Source organism: Panthera onca, chromosome D4, assembly GCF_046562875.1.
Source record: "Panthera onca isolate mPanOnc1 chromosome D4, mPanOnc1 haplotype 2, whole genome shotgun sequence".
Taxonomy (NCBI): Eukaryota; Metazoa; Chordata; class Mammalia; order Carnivora; family Felidae; genus Panthera; species Panthera onca.
The window spans coordinates 2,577,796-2,600,583 of record NC_138351.1 but is presented as its reverse complement, the minus strand read 5'-3'; the positions used below and the strand labels follow the sequence as shown (position 1 = coordinate 2,600,583).

Below are 22,788 nucleotides of genomic sequence, written 5' to 3'. Positions count from 1 at the left end.
GAACTTCATCTTCCTAAACCAAAACTCTGTCCCCATTACACTAACTACCCCCCCGCCCCCCGACCCAGCGCCCTCCCTATGGAATTGACTCTTGTAGTTCCTGTGTAAGAGAAATCACACAGTATTTGTCCTTCTGTGTCTGGCTTATTCACTCAGCATAATGTCCTCAAGGTTCATCCATGCTGTAGCAGGTGTCAGAATCTCCTTCCTTTCTAAGGCTGCATCGTATTCCACTGTGTGTATGTGCCACACCATGTTTTCCCCGTGCACCTGCCGATGGATACACGGCTCGTTTCCAACTTCTGGCTATGGTGAACGCTGTATGAACGTGGGTGGACGAATATCCGCTCGAGTCCCTGCTTTCTATTCTTTTGGTATATACCCACACGTGGAACTGCTGGGTCATATATTTATTTTTTTTTATTTGTTGAGACACTGCCATACTGTTTTCCATAGTAAAACCATTTACCACACCAGCAACATGCAAGGACTCCAGTCTCTCACTCAGCCACACCTCTTACTTCTGGTTAGTTCATTCGTTTTGGTAACAGCCATGCGGGTGGATACGCAGTCTATCTCATTGTGGTTCTGATCTGCATTTCCGTAACAGTCAAAATAGGCTTTTCATGTGCTTATCAGACATCTGTGTATCTTTTCCAGAGAAACATCTACTCAAGTCCTCTGTCCACTTCTGAGTCAGGTTGTTTGTTTCTGGTTGCTGAGCTTCAGGAGTTCTTTATGCATTCTGTATGTTAGTCCCTGATTAGACAGCTCTGTGATTTCCAGTCTCTCCCGTCTGTAGGCTGACTTTTCATTCTGCTGACAGCATCTTCTGAAGCACAGAAGTTTTAAATTCTGATGAAGTCTGATTTACCTATTTTTTTCTCTTGTTGCTTGTGCTCTTGTGTCACAGCCAAGAAATCATTGCCAACTCCAGCATCACGAGGCCTTTCCTCTAAGGGTTTTATACTTTCACCTCGTACGTTTAGGATTTTTATCCATTTTGAGCTAATTTTTGCACAAGGCATAAGGTAAGGGCCCAATATCACTCTTTTGCACATGTACACCCGGTCTTTCCACCACCAACTGATGGAAACACTGTCTTTACACCAATGAACGGACTCATTATCCTTGGCAAAAGTCATTTAACCACACATGCAAGGGGTTTTTTTTCTGGGATCCCTAATCTATTCGCTGGTTTATGTCTGTCTTTATGCCAGTACCACACCATTCTGATGACTGATTGCCTGTCCCTGCCCCACGCCCCCCACCCCCCCAGCTTGGCAGCTGTCAAGATGGCGGCAGCCCGCGTCCCAGTATGGGACCCTGATCTCTAATTCCAGGATGAGCAGAGAAAACCTTATTTGAAAATTATTGTATGTGCTTGTTCTAACCTGTCTGGGCACCTGAGCACCTTGAAGGCAGAAAAGTAATTTCAACTATTACTCGAAAATACTGTGTGATAAAAAATCTGCAGGCTCCTGGGGCACAAGACTACTGCTGAGACACTGGAAAATGCCACCAAACATCTAAAGAATGAGCACCAGTTTTCAGTGTCTTCCAGAAAACAGGGGAGGAGGGAACATTTCCACCCCCTCTAGGAAGCTAGGATTACTCTTTCACCAAAGCAGACAACGATAGTACAAAAGAAGAGAACAATAGTCCGACGTCTCTCCAGAGCTTAAGCACAAAATCCTGAACAAAATAGCAGCAAACCAAATCCAGCGATGCACAGAAAGAATTATATGCCATTACCAATGGGATTTATTGTAGGTATGATAAGGATAGTTAAATATTGAAAAACAATAAAATCTACCATATCAATAAGCTAAAGAAAAAATAATTCTATCAAATGACACAGAAAAAGCATTCTACAAATTCCAACAGCCATTCATGACCAAAAAAATCTCAGTGAGTTAACAACAGAGGGCAACTGGTTCAACTTGTTGTAGAGAACCTGCCAGAATCTGTAAGCATCATGTTGCAAGGTGAAACACGGTCTTCTCCCTGAGGGAGGAGGAAGGCAAGGCCGGCGGCCCTCCTAACTCTCTCTGCTCAGCAGACATGCTAGGCCACTACTGTAAGGCAAGAAGAGAAATACTGGCATACAGATTGCAAAGGAAAGAAATAAAACTGCTCTTATTTGCTGATGTGATTGCACACAAAATCGCAATCTCCAAAAGCCTCCTAGACCTAGTGAGTGAGCTGAGCAACCACAATAAGACACTAGCACGCACCTGCTGGGACAGTGAAACAGCAGAGAAATCGGATCACTCGTCCATTGCTGGGGGACACAAAATGGCACAGCTATTTTGGTTAACACTTTGGCAGTTTCCTACAAAACTGAACATGCAACTACTGTGTGAACTAGGAAGTTCCTTCCTGACCCCTGACCCCAGAGCAAGGAAAACTCCTGCTCACACATAAAGCTGCTCATGTGTGTTCACAAGAGCCCCAAACGGAAACCACCTGGCCATCCTTTGGGGAGTGAATGGATAAATAAACACCCTGTGGTGCACCCCTACCAGGCAAGGCCACTTGGCATTAAGAACAAGTACACCGTGGATACACAACACCAACAGAATGACACCAAGTGGAAAAAGCTGACTCAAATGGCTACATGCTGTGTGATTTCACTTACATACAATTCCTGAAATGACAAAAATCATAGAAGTGGGAACAGATGAGTACTTGTCAGGGGCCAGGCTCATGGGAGGAAGTGGGTCCGGCTACAAAAGGCAAGAGGAGGGATTCTTGCAGTGACAGTGCCATCCTGTATCTCGACTGCAACAATGTTGACATCCTGGCCAGGACACTGAACTACGGATGCGCAAGATGTTACTACTGATGGAAACGGAGTAAAGGGTATATGACTTACAACTGCATGTGACTGTATAATTATCTCAATATTTTAATTAAAAGTGTATACATAATCAAGATAAAAACAGCCACAAAGCAGGCCTACTTAGCAAAGGTCAGGCCCCACACAAGGAAGGCAACCACAGGTGACCCTTGAACATGGGTTTCAACTCCATGTGTCTACATATAAGCAGATGTCTTTGGATAAATACCATATAGTACTGTAAATGTAGTTTCTCTTCCCTAGGATTTTCTTAATAACGTCTTCTTTTCTCTAGCTACTTTATTGTAAAAATACAATATATGACACACAAGATATGTGTTAATCAATGGTTGTTGGTGAGGCTCCCAGTCAACAGGAGGCTATTAGTGGTTAAGTCTTCAAGGAGTCAAAAGTTATATGTGGATTTTCATCTGTGCTGGTGGTCAGGGTCCAAACCCGCCTGCTCAAGGGTCAGCTGTAGCAGAGTCTATGGCACTCGAGCCAGCAGGGCACAGGCCCTGTGTGGAAGAGCGAGCGGAGGCAAGTGATGGCAGGGCGGGGCTGGGAGACGGGTCATGAAAAGGAGGACTCACTAAATAAGAGCAAGGTTCCTCATTCTTGGAGAAGGGAATTATAAACTCAGTAAGGGGAAAAGCTAGAACGATGGTACAGTGATGGATGAGACAACAGCAAGTACCAATATGAACTCATAGTTTTCAATATATAAAAACAAATATGTGTATAAAAGTGGGTAGATATCTATGCACACTTATACACTTCCTGGCTTTGTCTTGCAGGGAGCTTGGGGACACATTTTGGGTTTCCCAACACCACTCTGCACTGGAAGGAACCAGAGCTCCTGGCAGAAACGGGTGACTTCAGGGCTGGACCAGGAAAGGTACAAGAGGACACCAAAGACCTTGCTGGGCTAGGAGGCAGGAAGCAGGGAGCAGGGACGTGTCCAGATGACACAGCTACAGGCTGGAGAGGCTCTTCTGGCCCAATGGGGGACAGCGGAGTGCGAAAACAAAGGACAGTGAAAGAGTACACTCCCTGCACAGATGAGGATCTACGCCGGAACGGAGAATAACTGAATGAACCAAGGGGAAGGGGAACTGCTCCTGGAGAATGCCAGCTAAGAAATGCAGAAGCAGTGATGGGGTCAGGAAGCCTCCCCTCCGTCATCTGTCATCACAATACTTAATTCAGGCAAGAGACGCCAGCGGATGCTGCGGGGCTGGGAGAGAGCTGGGTGAAGACCAGGTGCCCACAGCCTCCCAGTGCCTTTCCACCAAGTACGAAGTCGAAGGGAGAAGGAACGACTTACAGTGGATACAGCCCGCAGACACCACTGCACTGATGAGACCAAACTGAGCACCCCAGGGATGTGGCAAGATGGCGTTCTGGGTCACTTAATGGGATGCCGTGAGAAGAGAATGAGGTCATTTCTGTGATGTTCCTGCCAGAAACGCAAAACCTTAACGGTGTTATGATGAAACAGCAGACAAACCCCCAGTGAGGAATATGCTGCAAAGTACCTGGCCTGTAAGTTTCACAGACATCAAGGCAGGACTGTGGTCACAGAAAGAAACTGGAAAAACATGACAAGTATCCTTTTGCTGTTAAAGGATGTTTCTGGCACAGCTGACCAAACTGGAGAGGGGGTCTCTGGGTGAACAGTATTTAGGGATTTTTTAATGCTTCTCTATGAGTCTGAAATTCTTGCAAAATGAAGAACTAACATCACGAGAGACGACTAGACATCACAGGCATTCTGATGGAAGAATATAGTGCCATCCATGAAATATGGTTGTAAATAAAAAAAAAAAAACTTGATTAGGCTCTACATCCTTCCACTAATCCAGTTTATAGGAAATAATGTGGGAATAAAATCAGAAAAATACAGATTGTGGCAAACTCCATGGGGCAAAAAACCTGGTTTCTTCAAAAATAAAGTGTAAGGAAAAAGAGAGAGAAATCCACATGTAAAACAGATGTAAGATACATATCAACCAATTATGCAATATGGATTCTGTTGGATCCCGATGCAAACAAACATACATACGTCTATGACACAGCTAGAAATCTGAACAATGTTCAGGTATTGAGGATATTAGGTGACCGGTGTTAAATTTTTCTAGTTATGGTGATGGTGATATGGTTAAGGAATGAAATGAAGTAATATGGAAGCAGGGAAAGGAGTAGAGGAAGGGAGTGAGCCGAAATTGTTAAAGATGGAGGATGGTACCTCTCGGGGAAGGGGACCTCCCTGGGGGTGGGGTCTCCACTGGCACCCATACAGGCAGTGGTACCTCCAGAGATCTTTGTAGTATTCTATATACTTTTGTGAATGTTTGAAATTTCCCCACAAATTTTTTTTCCAAAAAGTAGAATATTTAAATCTAGGTTTGTCTCATTCTAAAGCTAGTTCTTGTTGAGTTTTCTTTCTATTTTCCTTTAAAAATAATTTAAATACTTTACTTACTGACCCCCTAATTAAATTTCCTTATGGTTCATTAGCCAACATTAAAAAAAAAATGCTTCCTAGCCCAATGTTAACCCAATAGGTAGAACTACCTTTAGAGATGAGACTCACTCTAAAAAAGTTAGATATAAAGTAAGTTTCTTATTTCTCCAGACTTTTTCCTAATTAAAAATTAGCTACATATTATACATGAGGAGATTTTCAATTAAAGAGATGGCTTTAGGAGAGGTAAAACCAGCTTCTCTAGAGGATCACAACATGGGTATGACGACCTCCCCCAGGGCATCTGAAAACACATCAGGTTTTCTGGTTGTCACCGCAGTCTGGGGACATCACGGGACTCGGTCAGGGATGCCGTCACCTGGCTCTCCTGTACGATGAAGACTCGCCCATCTCAGAAGCCAAGAAAATCCCTGATGGGAAACACCAGCTAAGAGGGGACATTTCGACAGAAGAAGGGAGAGGGAAAAAGGTCTGACTCAGGGTTGTTAGCTGGGGCGTCCTTTAGGCAAAAAACATGTCATACAAAGGAAGCAGCAAGTAGGCACCGCTACCGCCCTTGTATTAGATAGCGCTTTCTCAAACAGGGAAACTAACAGTAAGTTAGCTCTCAGACGCTGTCCACAAACAGTGGTTACCAATAGGCCGGTCCCTACTGAGTCAGACAGGAGCAGACAGATGCAGGAGGGACTACAAAGAGGGGAATTCTGACAAGTAAGAGGAGGGAGACACTGGTTTCCTGATGACAGAGGGCTCCCCCTGGTGGGGTGGTCAGAGTCCTACGAGAGAACAGTCAACAGAGCCCATTATTCCCAGCAAGTGCAGGACTCCAATACCTTCAGACCCCTGCCTCTTTACTTTCTGTACATTACCTCATCTGACGCAGGGGGAAGCCCTTCAAGGTTCCCGATACAGGAGCCCTAACGTGAACAGGGCAGGACCAAAACCATGCAAAGGTTTTGCCAAAAAAAATGACCTGACGTCTGGCTGATGGCTCATGGCAGGAAATCAGTCACCAGCCTAGTAGCTGCGACAGCAGCAAGGGTCCCCGTCACAGCACCCTTCTTCCCAGGGCTACCATGTGAAAAATCAAATGTGTGGGATGGAATGGAGAAGAAACAAACTGGGAGGAGCAGGGGCACCTGCTTCGAAGTGACACTTGCGAGGGATGGAAGAGAAAGCTTGCCTCACAAGGAGGCTAGAAATGAGAGGAAGAGGTCATTTCAGTCTAAGGATAATGCAGGAGGCAAACTTTGTTTTCAACATTCCCTCTCAAAAGACCGCTTGAATTCAAGATTTTGAAAAGGAGTTTTAACAGGTCAAAACAGGGAGGCAGAAATAAACAAGAGCCATAAGCAGTGACTGCACTTGGGATTCTAGTGTGAGGCCTCGAGCCTTTTCCATCATGTCTACTCATACTGTTTCATTAGACGCTACTCTGCACAAAGCGTCAAAAAGTGTATCAAAGAACTTACCCTTCATGTTGGCAGCATATGGACTGTCATTCACCAAAGTGGAGTATGGCTCTTCATTTTGAGGCAAGATTCCCGCAGGCATGGTAGTCTGTTGAGAAAAAAACATTACTTTTTGAGAGTTTGCTTATGGGATGTGCATTTATGAATCACCTACAAAGTGCTGGACTTCTGCTGCTAATAGTCATTAGCTCTGTGTTTCCCCAGCTCTGGAAATGTGGACAGTGTAGACGTGAGATGTGCTGTCAGTGTCAAATACGATTTTGAAGACCTAATACAAAAAAGACTAAAATAGTTCACTAGTAATTTTTTAAAAAATTTTTTTGATATTTATTTATTTTTGAGAGAAACAGAGACAGAATGTGAGTGGGTTGGGGCAGAGGGAGAAGGAGGCACAGAATCTGAAGCAGGCTGCAGGCTCCGAGCTGTCAGCACAGAACCTGACGTGGGGCTTGAACTCACGAGCTGTGAGATCATGACCTGAGCTGAAGTCGGACGTTCAACCGACTGAGCCACCCAGGCGCCCCAATAATTTTTTACACTGATTTTACATTGAAATATTTTTGATATGCTGAGTTAAATAAAATACATTATTAAAATTAATGTTCTGATTCTTATTATTAATGTTGCTCTTAGAAAATCTAAAACTGAATCCAAGGCTCACATGATATTCCAGTGAACAGTGCTATCTACAAGGTAAGGATATTACAGAGACAAACTGACAGCTAACAACACACACAATGGTGAAAGCCTAAAAGCCTTAATAATATTGTAATAACTTTGTATGGTGACAGATGGTATCTAGACTTACTGTGATCATTTCATAACATATATAAATGTTGAATCATTATGTTATATACCTAAAACTAACATAATTATACTCAATTTGAAAAATAAATTTATCAGGGCACCTGGATGGCTCAGTCAGTTAAGTGTCCGACTTCGGCTCAGGTCATGATCTTGCAGTCTGTGAGTTCGAGCCCCGCGTCGGGCTCTGTGCTGACAGCTCAGAGCCTGGAGCTTGCTTCAGATTCTGTCTCCTTCTCTCTCTGCCCCTCCCCCACTCATGTTCTGTCTCTCTCTCTCAAAAATGAATAAATGTTAAAAAAAATTTTTTTTTAATGAATGTATTAATATACTTCCTGCTTCAGGGCTTAGCTCTTCTCCTTATGGGGACATCTGTCCCTTTGTTATTGACTTACAAGATGTCTTTTTATATTAAGAATATCAAGGGCTTCATTAAAAAAAAAATCACACACCAATGTGTCAACCAAGAAATCAAAGAAGAAAAAAAAATTATGAAAATGAAAACACAGTGGTCCAAAATCTTTGGGATGCAGCAAAAGTGGTTCTAAGAGGGAAGTTTATAGCAATACAGGCCTACCTCAAGAAGCAAGAAAAGTCTCAGGGTGCCTGGGTGGCTCAGTCAGTTGAGCGCCCAACTCTTGATTTAGGTTCAGGTCATCATCCCAGGATCATGGGACTGAGTCCCACATCAGGCTCTGCGCTAAGCATGAAGCACGGAGCCTGCTTAAGATTCTCTCCCTTTTTCTCCTTCTGTCCCTGTCCCCTGTACTCTCTAAAAAAAAAAATGAATAAGAGAGGTGCCTGGGTGGCTCAGTCGGTTGAGCGTTCGACTTCAGCTCAGATCATGATCTCACGGTTTGTGGGTTCAAGCCCCGTGTCAGGCTCTGTGCTGACAGCTCAGAGCCTGGAGCCTGCTTTGGATCCTGTCTCCCTCTCTCTCTGCTCCTCCCCTGCTCACACTCTGTCTCTCTCTGTCTCAAAAATAAATAAACATTTAAAACATTTAAAAAATAAATAAATGAAAAATAAAAATAAACAAAAATTTTTAAAAAAGAAGAAGAAAAATCTCAAATAAACAACCTAACCTTACACCTAAAGGAGCTGGAAAAATAACAAAACCCAAACATAGTAGAAGGAAGAAAATCATAAACATTACAGCAGAAATAAATGATATAGAAACTAAAAAAAAAAAAAAAGACATATCTGATAAAGGATTAGTATCCAATACATGAATAACTGATACAACACCCAAAAAGCAGATAATCCAATTTAAAAATGGGCAGCAGACATGAACAGACATTTTTCCAAAGAAGACATCCAGATGGCCCTCACATGAAAAGATGCTCAACATCACTCATCATCAGAGAAATAAAAATCAAAATGATGAAGATATATCACCTCATACCTGTCAGAATGGCTAAAATTTACAACACAAGAAACAACAGGTGATGGTGAGGATGTAGAGAAAGGGGAACCATCCTGTGCTGTTGGTGGGAATGCAAACTGGTGCAGCCATTCTGGAGAACAGTATGGAAGTTCCTCAAAAGTAGAAATAGCCCGCAATCCAGTAACTGCACTACTAGGTATTTACCCAAAGGATACAAGAATACGGATTTGAAGTGGCACGTGCACTCCAATGTTTATAGCAGCGCTACTGACAAACAGCCAAACTCTGGAAGGAATCCAGTGTCCATTGATAGAAGAAGGGATAAAGAGGATGTGGTACAGGCACCATGGAATATTACTCAGCCATACAAAGGACTGAAATCTTATCATTTGCAATGACGTGGATGGAGCTAGAGAGTATCATGCTAAGTGAAATCAGTCAGAGAAAGACAAATACCATATGATTTCATTCACATGTGGAATTCAGGAAACAAAACAAAGAATAAACATTAAAAAGGAGAGACACAAGCCAAGAGACAGACTCTTAGCTAAAGAGAACACACCGCTGGTTACCGGCAGGGAGGTGGGCGAAGGGATGGAGGAAACAGGAGATGCAGGTGAAGGAGTGCACTTGTTGCAATGAGCACAGGGCCACGCGTGGAAGTGCTGAGTCACTATTTTTGAATACCTGAAACGAATATAACGCTGAATGTCAACTACTTGGAATTAAAATTAAAAACTTAAAATACCACTTTTTTTTCCTACAGTTTATCATGTCTTACATATGTTTATGGTGTGTTTTGCCTAGCAGTCCTGTTTTATATAGTCCAACCTGTAAGATTTTTCCTATGACTTCAACTTTTCTGCCACAATAAGAAAACCTTCTCCAATACAACATGTAAATCCGAATTTAATATCTCCCATTTTGGAGTGATAAATGCTGTCCCCATTGCAGCATGACAGTATTGCTAAAGCATAATAGTTAAACGACAAAATTAAAGATGGCCCATCTTCAAAGAATATCGTATGTATGCTAACGTGACTTTATAAAAGTCATCTTGTTAAAATGTCAATAACACCCAAAGCAAGTGACACATTCAGTGCAATCCCTACCAAAATACTACCAGCATTTTTCACAGAGCTAGAATAAACAATCCTAAAATCTGTATGGAATGACAGAAGACCCCGAATAGCCAAAGCAATCCTGAAAAAGAAAAACAAAACTGGAGACATCACAATGCCCGATTTGAAGTTATATTACAAAGCTGTACTCATCAAGACAGTATGGTACTGGCACAAAAACGGACACATAGATCAATGGAACAGAACAGAAAACCCAGAAATGGACTCAGAACTATATGGTCAACTCATCTTCAACAAAGCAGGAAAGAATGTCCAGTGGGAAAAAGGGAGTCTCTTTAGCAAATGGCGATGGGAAAACTGAGCAGCGACATGCAGAAGAATGAAACTGGACCACTTGCTTACACCATACACAAAAATAAATTCAAAATGGATGAAAGACCTAATCTGAGACAGGAAACTATCAAAACCCTAGAGAACAAAGGCAGCAACCTCTCTGACTTAAGCCATAGCAACTTCTTACTAGGCACATCGCCGAAGGCAAGGGAAACAAAAGCAGACGTGAATTATTGGGACCTCATCAAGATAAAAAGCTTCTGCACAGTGAAGGAAATAATCAACAAAACTAAAAGGCAGGCTATGGAATGGGAAAAGATATTTGCAAATGACATATCAGATAAAGTGTTAGTATCCAAAATCTATAAAGAACTTACCAAACTTAACACCCCAAAACCAAATAATCCAATTTAAAAATGGGCAGAAGACATAAGCTTTTCCAAAGAAGATATCCAGATGTCTAACAGACACATGAAAAGATGCTCACCATCACTCACCATCAGGTAAATGCAAATCAAAACCACAATGAGATACAACCTCACAGCAGTCAGAATGGCTAAAATTAGCAACACAAGAAACAACAGGTGTTGGGGAGGATGCAAAGGAAGGGGGCCACTCTTGCACTGCTGGTGGGAATGCAAACTGGTGCAGCCGCTCTGGAGAACAGTATAGAGGTTCCTCAAGAAACTAAAAATAGAACTACCCTATGACCCAGCAATTGCACTATTAGGTATTTACCCAAGGGATACAAAAATACAGATTCAAAGGGGCATGTGAACTCCAATGCTTATAGCATTGCTGTCAACAACAGCCCAACTACGGAAATACCCCAAATGTCCACAGACTGAAGAATGGATAAAGAAGATGTGGTATACATATATGCAATGAAGTATTACTTGGTAATCAAAAAGAATGAAACCTTGCCATTTGCAACAACGTGGATGGAGCTAGAGTGTATTATGCTAAGTGAAATAAGTCAATCAGAGAAAGAAATATCATGACTTCACTCATATGTGGAACTTGAGAAATAAAAGAGATGAACATATGGGAGGGGGAGAAAAAGAGAAGAGAGGGAAACAAACCACAAGACACTCTTAACAATAGAGAACAAGCTGAGGGTTCATGGAGGGAGGTGGGTGGGGGATGGGCGATGGGTACTAAGGAGGGCACTTGTTGGGATTAGCACTGGGTATTATATGTAAGTGTTGAATCACTGAATTCTACTCTTGAAACAAATTATCATGCTGTATGCTAACTAACTAGAATATAAATAAAAAAGAACAGAACAGTAAAATAAAACTCTTTGTAAATCACTTACATTTATATAACTTAAACACTGTGTTATTTATTTATTTATTTATTTATTTATTTAGAGAGAAAGAGACAGCATGAGCAGGATAAGGGCAGAGAGTGGGGGAGAGAGAAAAAATCCTAAGCAGTCTCCATGCTGTCAGCATAGAGCCCGATGCGGGGCTTGATCCCACCAACTGTGAGATCATGACCTGAGCTGAAATCCAGAGTCAGGCCCTTAACCAACTGAGCCACTCAGGCAGTCCTTAAATACTGTGCTTTTGCCAACAACATGAATACATGCCTTTTATTAAAAGTAATCTTTCTAACCAAGGAAAAATGATGCAACAAATGGAGTGTTTTCTTTATTGGTCTAATTACCTGAGAGTTACTATACATACTTAGTGTTAAATTATAAATTTTCAGAGATCTGAGATATATAATCAACATCAGTTTGGGAAAGAGTATATTTCAAGCCCTTTCTGAGACTGAAAGTTAAAGGAGAAAATGAAGGGCATCCACGCAGGCCCCTTTCCATGCATGCAGTTGCCCATCACTACCTTTATCCACAAAGTCTGGGGGCCCCCGGCTCCACAAATTCAGCGACCTTCCTCTTTGCCTGAACACCAGACCTTCTTCTATCCCGCCTCACCTTCCAGCTTCCTCCAGGGAATCCCCACTGCTTATCCAACGGGTCTCAGTTCCTAACCTCTTGTCCTCATCTCATTAGACGAATTCTATGGAATCAGGACGGCAGCTCTACAGCAGCCTTCGCTTTAGGCTAATTTAGTCCCATCGCTAAGCCGACACCTTTCCAGGCCTCCACCTGCTGCTCTGAGTATCGTGAGGCCCTTCTTGTCTGGCTGGTGGGAATGTGAACTCCTTCCAGCTGTCTGAGAGCCCCGGAAGGTGTTCTGTCCACTCCTTCTGTGTCCAGCCCTGGCCTTGGGTAGCTCGCATGGTCAGTATTCAGTCAAACACAGGTCAGCGGAGCCCAGCAGGCCCTCTGCACACGTCCATGGCCCTCTCCGTGCCACTTCCTTCCCGCCAGGGCCCTTCACCGCAAATTCCAGCCACCTCAGCTCTCAGTGAATATCCAAGGTAGCTTTGTGTCTGTCCCCGTCCCACAAGGCAGCCTGGGAACTGCCTCCCGGGAGTCCAATCCTGGGCTCACTCACACACGTCTTCTTCTCGTCTCTCAGAGATCATGGTCCCGAGCTGCCTGCTTTCCACTGTCCCAAACCCATTTTTGTATATTTCATCTGGTTTTCTAGTTGTTTAAGGCAGAAGGTAACCCTGCTCTCCGCAATTTCACCATGGCTGGAAGCCGAACCCCCCTTGGCCCTGGCTAGGGGACTCTGCAGGAGTGTCCACTGTGGATTAACTCTGTGTGAAAACACTGATGTCCAGTCCAACTAGAGGAACTGCTGACCAATTACATACAGCTCAACTAGGCCAGACCATCCTGTGCAGTCACAAGTTCTGTGTTTAAACCTTGACTCTTGGGTGGGACAGAGTGGAAAGTGGGTCATGGGCATTGAGGAAGGCACCTGTTGGGATGAATGCCGGGTGTATGGAAACCAATTTGAGAATAAATTTCATATTTAAAACAAACAAACAAACAAACAAAACCTTGACTCTGTTCATTGCTGGCCACAGGAACCATTTTCAGCCTCAATTTTCTCCCCTGTAAAATGGGGATTATTATTAGACTACTTTCCTAGCTTATTGTGAGGATAAAGAACAACTGTGTGTGTGTGTGTGTGTGTGTGTGTGTGTGTGTGTTTCTAACACAATGTCTGGCATATAGGTATCCGATATATTACTGTTGTTTTAATTTGCAAACCAGTATCGTAATATTTTATAAGAATCTGTAAAGCATTGCCTTCATGACGTGTAGAACAGTCCTGCCAGCAGTTGGTAATGGCTGACCTGAAGAAGATTTATGAACCATTAGCTTCATGCACAACTGGACTGATTTTGTGTGCCTGGTTGTAGAGTCAGGAGAAAGAGGGTTTGAAGAGTAATCCTGTCATTTCACTGCACAGTCCTCTTATTTAATTTCATTTCCTGCTGCTAATAACAGACATTTTGCTCACTCTATCCTGCAATTTGCTTTCATCTCAAGAAGTCCCTCGAAATGACTGAAAATTCAGAATTAATCACAGGCTCACTAATTAGTACCTAATACTTAAAACTCAGAACAGCAATGGACGATTACTCATACTGTTAGAAGAGTCGTCACCGAGTAAGAGTCTGACATAAAGAATGTTCTACTGCATAAAAAAGTCACTTGGCCCAAGAGCCAGGCTCCGTGACAGCCTGAGGGGTTCTGAGGTCACTGCGTTCCATTCCACCTTCCGCACAAAAAGCCTGCGTGTGTACTTCTGGGAGAGCTGACGGGGACAGCCCTGAGAAGTCGGGAGGTCGGGGGTGTGGCGTCACCCTTCCCACCTGCTCTGGGGCTCGGAGTCCTCTCGGGCGCCCGTGGGAAGTGCAAGTCTGCGGCCCACCCTCAGGATGTCTGAGGAACGGAGCATGTTATCCGCCCACACTCCGTCCAGCTCCTCCTGACGTAAGAGGCCCTCTGCCCACATTAAAGAAACGTGTCAACGGATTACCTTCTACACAGCAATCATGGTAGAAGAATTTGAGGCTGGAAATTTAAGTCTGCGTGGGCAAAAATAGACATTTCCAAGTATTTGAGTGAACACAGGACAGCTACATAAACACTTTCATGCTTGTCAATAATCTGTTAGTAATCATAAACACGTAGGCTGACTCCAGCCAGGCACTGTTCCAAGTGCCTTGTTTGTTGCAACTCGGAGCCCTCACCACTACACCATTCGGGAAGTACTACCATTACTCCAATCAGAAACACAGTTTATTATTAGGGCAGTTTTAGGTTCACAGCAAAACTACGTGGAAGGCACAGAGAATCCCTGCACACGCCTGTCCCACCCGCACGTGCACGGCCTCCACTGTCGACACCCCCAGCAGATAGCACCTTCGCCACAACCGATGAGCCCACACGGACACGTCATCGTCACCCAGATGTACGGCTTGCCTAAGGCACCACTCCAGGTGGTGGACATTCTACGGATTTGGGCAAATGTATGAGGACATGTATCTGTCATTATGGGATCACACAGAGAATCTTCACTGCCCTGAAAATCCTCCATGCCCCATTCGGTCACCCCTACCCCCACCCCAGCAACTCCTGATCTGTTCACCGTGCCCACAGATTTACCTTTTCCAGAATGTCATGTAATTGGAATCATTCAGTATGTGGCCTTTTCACATTGGCTTCTTTCACTTAGTGACACACATTTAAGGCTTCTCCACATGTTCTGTGGCCGGCAGTCCATTTCTTCTTAGTGCTGAGTAATATTCTATTATCTGGACGGACCACGGTCTGCTTATCCAGCCGCCTGCTGAAGGATATTCTACTTGCTACCAAGGCTTGGCAATTATGAATACAGCTGTGTACACATCTGTGTGCAGATGTTTGTGCGGGCGTGGGTTTTTCAGCTCCCGTGAGCAAACACCAAGGACCACGACCACGGGACCATATGGTAAAAAACATGTTTAGGTTCATATATTATTCCCATTTTGCAGATTACAGAACCAAGGCAAAGAGAAGTCAGATAACTTACCTGCAGTCACACAGCTATTAAATGGTGGAGCTGGGATCTGAATTCACATCGTTCATTCCGCAGTCTGTTCTCTTCACCACCATACACACACAGCCTCTCAACAGTAAAGACCTCTCACTGAATAAAGGAAACTCCCCTGTTTGCATGCAATGCAATGAATGCAATGCTGTATGCATTCTAACTTTGTGGCGCTGATAATTCCTTGGCTCCCAAGAAACTTTTCAGACCTCCCTATCCACACAGCAAGACTTTCACATTCGTTCTGCTCTGTGCAGACACTTAGCTGATCCTTCCTTCATCCAAATCTCAATGCACTGCTGTCCCCAAGACATGTGTCAACCACACACCTCCTTCACATGTTTGGGCTCCTCCACGATGGAGGGTTGTTGGCACTTACCAGCTCTGCGACCGTAAGCACATTCACTGCCACCTCTGAGCCTCACATCTGCCCTGCGGTCACCGTAAAGATGCCCCACGAGCTTGTATACAGACCTAATTCCGTGCCCGACTCATAATTCAGTCTATCCTCAACACAGCAGCCAGGGTCACCCGGGTCACACCACCCTTCTCTTCAAACCCACGTAGCCACCCTGTTTACAATTTAAACCAGATCCCCTCTGTTTCCGTGTCCTCAGGACTTCTGAAGAAAACATGGAACATGGCACATCATTTACTGATTTATCCCTATTATTACATTATTATCTGCCTTCCCCACTAGGAGGTCAGCTCCACGAAGGCAGAGTTTTTGTCTGCTTTGTCAACTACTGTATACAACAGGGCCCAGCACACAGTACACGCTCAATAAAGAGTCAGTGAATGAATACACGAATAACCATTCAAAGGTCATGACCACCAGCACCACCGTCATTTGACGTGGCTGTAAAGGGGAAATAGCAGCTATGCCTCACCTGTCTCAGGTTACAGCACCACATGCAAACACAAGGAACTGTTTCCTTATCTTAGTTTTCCTGATCACATTTACATCTCCAACCCCTGGCTGGTCTTCAACCTGACAGATCGGTGTCCCTTCTAATTCCCTTCTAATTCCCGGAGGGGTGGGTCTGTTGAACTTCAACTTCCTCTCCTTCAGGATGTTTTCCCTAATACCAATTACATATTTTATTACATCCCTTCATCATGCAGGGCCGACTGCAGATTTTCCTAGGGGCCCGGATGCTTCCTGACACCACACTTGTATTCTGTCCTTAAAGAATTATAGCACTTTTTATGAGTCCATATGTAGTAAAACAAATGAAAAACCCTATTTCTTTTAAATGGAAACATCCTCACTTCTGAATCTGCAAACTCAAACAAAATGAGGAAACTGAATGAAATTCTTTTTCTCCTCAAATCACCTGGGGGCAGGCAGGCAACATTTAAAAGGTGCCTTTTCCTTCTTGAAGCCCCTCCAGACCTTCTTGCAAGGTAGGTCCTCTGGGAAAGAGCTGGCAGTCTGCCTGAACCTCACGGGCTCCTGTGATCTCACACCTGCACTGCACCTCTGGGAAGGTCCCTGGGCTCTCAGGAGACTCATCACTGATCAGGGAAAACAACACACAGCAGGACCCTTGCTGCTGCATCATCTGAAGAAGTATGCTGTCTGGTTCAGATGCTCCAGAAAACACATTATGATAAGGCAATGGGTGCGACGTTAACAACAGGCGAAGCAGATCTTCGCAAGCAGGGTTCCCACGCTCCTAGCCTTTTCCCACAAACAGCCACACCAGGATCATTCCCACAGATGTGAACACACCTCACTCACATCAGTGTCACCACCACAGGTACTTCTAAACTCATCAAGATGTCAACCCTTCCTGACTCAACACCCATCAGAGGCGTTCTCTTAAAAGCCCAGCGGCCGGGCCTCACTCCCAGAATTTCCACTTGGTAGGTCTGGGTGGGGCTGAGAATCTGCATTTCTGCCTAGTTTGCAGGGACGCTTTATTTTTTTTTTTATAAATTTTTTTTTTTAACATTTATGCATCTTTGAGAGACAGAGAGAGCATGAGTGGAGGTGGGGGAGGGGGAGAGGGAGAGAGAGAGAGAGACACAGAATCCAAAGCAGGCTCCAGGCTCCTAGCTGTCAGCACAGAGCTCGATGCAGGGCTCGAACTCACGAACTGTGAGATCATGACCTGAGCTGAAGTCAGACGCCCAACCAATTAAGCCACCCAGGTGCCTCTCCAGTGATGCTTTGAGAATGCAGCATTAGACAAACAGCTTGCATTCACATAACAGCAGGTATTCATGGAGGCTACTGTGAATGCAGGGCCCCTGGGTTCTGTTTAGCAGTCACATAATGAAGGCTTCCTTTTACAGTTCTTCCACCAACCTTCACAAAATCCCAAAATACATTAAGAAGCCCCACCGCATCAACCAGACCTAGATAAAGCTTCACATACCTGGGTGAGCCCTGGGTACTAATGTTCCCACCAACATCCTGGTTTGGACCAAGCAATCACCTGGAATGAGGTATCCACAGGAAGAAACACCCCCACAGCAGCCACCAGATACCACACCACTTTGCACAGCCTAATTTGGATTCTTAACCAACAGATGTTCATTAACTAAATATTCCTTTTTAGTAAATATATAAGTAGCGTGGATATAAAATTATGTTCACATTTAATATGACATGCTGTTTACAACTTTTTCTTTTTTTTTTTTAATTTTTTTTAACGTTTATTTATTTTTGAGACAGAGAGAGACAGAGCATGAACAGGGGAGGGGCAGAGAGAGAGGGAGACACAGAATCTGAAACAGGCTCCAGGCTCTGAACTGTCAGCACAGAGCCCGACGCAGGGCTCGAACTCACGGACCGCGAGATCGTGACCTGAGCCAAAGTCGGACGCTTAACCGACCAAGCCACCCAGGCGCCCCTGTTTACAACTTTTTCAATTTCAGGTAGTTCAACATGAAAAGCTTAAAATAATGAGGAAAACAGTTTGTTATTCACTTTTCTATCCTTATTTATTGACTAAGAAGATAACATGATTTTCTACCTCTTCACTTCCTGAACTATTTCTCTAAAAGAAACTATTCTTTAAAAAAAATTTTTTTAATGTTTATTTATTTTTGAGACAGACAGAGAGAGAGAGAGAGAGAGAGAGAGAGAGAATGAACAAGCAGGGGAGGGACAGAGGGAGACATAGAATCCAAAGCAGGCTCCAGGCTCTGAGCTGTCAGCACAGAGCCTGATGTGGGGCTCGAACCCACAAACTGTGAAATCATGACCTGAGCCGAAGTTGGACGTTTTACCAATTAAGCCACCCAGGCTCCCCTAAGAAAAAACTATTCTGTGAAACTTATTTCAGTACTTGGGTGACAAGTCTGGGTGACTTAAAACATAAGCGGGAGTGTGGCTCCTGGATCTTCAAAGGCTTAGATCAAACTTTCTACAGCAAGATACATAGAATTTCTGGTTTAAGTAGTGGACTAAGCTAGCTTTCTCTTACACTCTCATACTCTAGCTTTCTCTTCCTCCTAAGACCCCAATGCAAAGAAATTTTAAAAAGAATAACCCCACAGAGCAAGAAGCAGGAGGAGGTTATCGGTGGACTAGTTACCTTAGTAAGCTCCCAGAGGAAAGAAAGCAAGTAAAATAAAGAGGTCAATAAACCAGAGGTGAGGAAGCTGTAGCCCAGAATATGCCCATGCATATTCTGCAGAACACATAGCTGTGTCTCTTCAGAAAGATGGAGAACAGGGAGGTAGCCATCTTCTAAGTGTTGAAAGAAATAGACAGTCAACCAAGAATTCCACACGCAGCTAAACTCTTCCTGAAAAAATGGAGAAATTAAGTCATCTCCAGATTTAAAAACAAACTTCAAAAAACCAAAACAGAATTTGTTGTTATTTGCTATCAGTCTTGCTTTACAAGAAATACTGTATTTCAGTCCAAAATAAAGGACACTAAAGGGTAACTTGAATCCAGACAAAGAAAGAGCAACAAAAAAGCTCACAAAATAAGCATTATAAAAATACATATAAATAAAACTCTTTTCTTGATCTGTTTTAAAAGATGCCTACATAAAGCACTAATTATGAAAACGACTTGAAGAGCTTATAATGTATAAAGATGTAATTTGAACTGAATGCCGGTAATAGTACAAAAGAGAGAGAAAGGAATGAAAGTATATTGGAGCAAAGGTTTTGTATGCTACTAAAATTAAACGAGTATTAATTTGAATTAGACTGTTTTAAGCTAAGATACTAATTGTAATCCCAGGGTAAACACTTAGAAGATTACTCAAAATACATAGTCAAGAAACAAAAAGGGAACTGAAAATGTATATTAAAAAAATATGTAACATGAAAGAAGGCAAGAATCAATGAATAAAGAAATGCAAAAGACCTCAGACATACAAAAAAATACAAAAATGGTAGGTACAAATTCTAATTTATCAGTAATTTATCAGTAATGTAATTACGTTACATTGAAAGTAAATGGATCAGATATTCTACCAAGTAAAAGAATGGCAGAACAGATTTTTTAAAAGATCTAACAAAATACAGGTAAGATCTACATGAGGAGAACTACAAATCATTCATAAACAAAATCAAAGATGAACTAAATAAATGGAAAGATATTTATGTTCATGGCTAGGAAGACTCAACATTGTCAAGATGTCAATTCTTCTCAACCTGGTCTATAGACTCAATGCAGTCCCAGCCAAAATCCCAGTAAGTTATTTTATGGATATCATTAAAAATATTTCTAAAGTTTATAGGGAGAGGCAAAAGACCTAGAATAGCCAACACAATACTTAGGGAGAACAAAGCTGGAGAAATGACACTACCTAACTTCAAGACTTACTATAAAGCTACAGTAATCAAGACAGTGTGGAATTGGCAAAAGAACAAAACTATAGATCCATGGAACAGAATAGAGAGTCCAGAAACAAACCCACAGAAGTACAATCAACTGATCTTTGACAAAGGAGCAAAAGCAAAACAACGGAGCAAAGACAATCTCCTCAACAAATGGTGCTGGAACAACTGGACATCCACATAACAACAACAACAAAAATCTAGACACCAATCTTATACTCTTTACAAAAATTAATTCACATGGATGGCAAACCGAACCATAAAATGTAAAACTATAAATCCATGATAAACCAGGAGAAAACCTAGATGACCCTGGATGTAGTGATGCCTTTTTAGATACAACACCAAAGACATGACCCATGAAAAAGTAAATAAGCTGGACTCAACTTAAAAATTCTCCTTTGTGAAAGACAATGCCAAGAGAATAAGAAGACAAGCCACAGACTGGGAGAAAATATTTGCAAAAGACACATCTGATGATGAACTGTTATCCAAAATATACAAAAAACTTTTAAAATTCAACAATAAGAGAACAATCTGATTTAAGAAATGGGTCAAAGACCTTAACAGACACCTCACCAAAGAAGGTATACAGATGGAAAATAAGCACATGAAAAGATGCTCCACATCATATGTCATCAAAATGCAAATGAAAACAGTGAGATACCCCTTGACACCTGGCTCACTTTAGATTCAAAGACACAGGCTGGCAGAAAAAAAGATGGAAAAATATATACCATGTAAGCAGTAACCAAAATACGGCTGAGATAGCTATACTAATACCTCACAGAACACTGTAAGACAATAATTGTTATCTGAGGCAAAATAAGGACATTGTACAATGATTAAGAAATCAATTCATCAGGAAGATATAATGACTAAATATCCATGCACATAAGAACAGAATCCCAAAATACACAAAGTAAAACTGAAAACCTGAAGAGGTTGTGTTGAAATAGGACAATTCAACAAAAATAGTTAGGAGACTTCAATATTCCACTTTCAGTAACAGAGAGAAAATGAGGCAGAAGATCAACAAAGAAACAGAAGACTTAATACCACAACTACCTAGTTGTAGCAGACATTTACAAAACACTTCAAGTCCACAAAAGCAGAACACGCATTCTTCTCAAGTTCACATAGAACATTCTCCATAGTAGACCATATCCTAGGTCATAAAACAAATCACAGTAAATTAAAAATGAATTAAATCATAGAAAATATCTTCTTTGACCACAATGAAATTAAATTAGAAGTTAATAACAGAAGAAAGTCATAGATATATAAAAGCTAAATATATATTTAAACAACCAATGAGTCAAAGAAGAAAATACAACAGAAAATATAAAATACTTTGAGATGAAATGAAAACATACAAAATATCAAAACTTGTGGGGTAACCAGTTATAGCAGTGCTTAAAAAGGAAATTTAGAGATATAACTGCATGTATGAAAAAAAGGGAAAGATTATGGTCTGCTGGGGGGGAAAAAAAGGAGAAAGAACTCAAATCAATAACCTACTATTTCACCTTAAGTAACTGGGGAAAAAAAAGAACAAAATGAATCCCAAGCAAGCAGAAAGTAGGAAATGAAAAAGAACACAGTGGAAATAAATGAAATACAGAAAAACAAAAACAAAAGAGTAAATCAATGAACCCAAAATTTGGTTCTTTATAAAAATCAACAAAATTGACAAATTTTCAGCTAGACTAACCAAGACTCAAGTACTAAATCAAGAATAACATGGGGTGCTTGAGTGGCTCAGTGGGTTAAGCATCTGGTTCTTCATTTTAGCTTGAGTCATGATCTCATGTTTTGTAAGTTTGAGCCCTGTGTCGGGCTCTGTGCTAACAGTGCAGAGCCTGCTTGGGATTCTCTCCCTTCTGTCTCTGCCCTACCCCACCTGCATGCGCGCTCTTTCTCTCTCTCTCAAAATAAACTTAAAGAATAACAAAAGGGACATTATAACTAACTTTACAGACATAAGGATTATAAAAGAATACTAAGAAGAAAAATATTCCAACAAATAGTGAGATGAAACAAATTACTAGAGAAACACAAACTACCAAGAATACCTTCATGAAGAAATAAAAAATCTGAATAGACCTACAAGAAGTAAAGAAATTAAATTATTTCAAAAATTTCACACAAAGAAAAACCAAGCCCAAATGGTTTCACTGGTGAGTTCTACCAAACATTTAAAGAATTAACACTAACCTTTTCAAACTCTTTCAAAAACAGAAGACTGTCATAATTGATTCGATAAGTACAGTATTACACTGATACTAAAATGGGAAAGATATCACAAGAAACCACTGACCAACATCCCTTACAAATACAGAGACAAAAAGCCTTAAACAATGTTAGTAAACTGAACCCAACAACATAGAGAAAAGTATATACACCATGGTCAAGTGGAATTTATCTCAGGAATGTAAGGCTGGTTTAACATTAAAAAATCAATTAATGTAATACATCAACATAATAAAGGACAAAAACCACATGATCATCTCAATAGACACAGAAAAAGCATTTCCAAGTCCAACATCCTCTCAAGGTAAAAGCACTCAATAAACTAGCAGAAGAGAATTTTCTCAACCTGAT

General features: G+C 42.0%; 1 protein-coding gene across 8 annotated transcripts in view; it reads right to left on the bottom strand.

The window, feature by feature from the left end:
• The window catches only part of PTPDC1 (protein tyrosine phosphatase domain containing 1), a 64,355-nt gene that overhangs the window by 22,725 nt on the left and 18,842 nt on the right, over positions 1-22,788 (bottom strand). For 3 of the 8 annotated variants that reach the window (XM_078436106.2, XM_078436099.2, XM_078436102.2), the window contains one exon: positions 6,803-6,890. In XM_078436106.2, coding sequence (XP_078292232.2) covers positions 6,803-6,884 — 82 coding nt within the window. In that variant the 5' untranslated portion in view covers positions 6,885-6,890. Of the gene's footprint in view, positions 1-6,802; positions 6,892-14,152; positions 14,369-14,659; positions 14,904-18,920; positions 19,134-22,788 lie in introns of those variants that run through there. The other 5 variants (XM_078436100.2, XM_078436098.2, XM_078436101.2 and 2 more) reach the window with 5 other exon arrangements.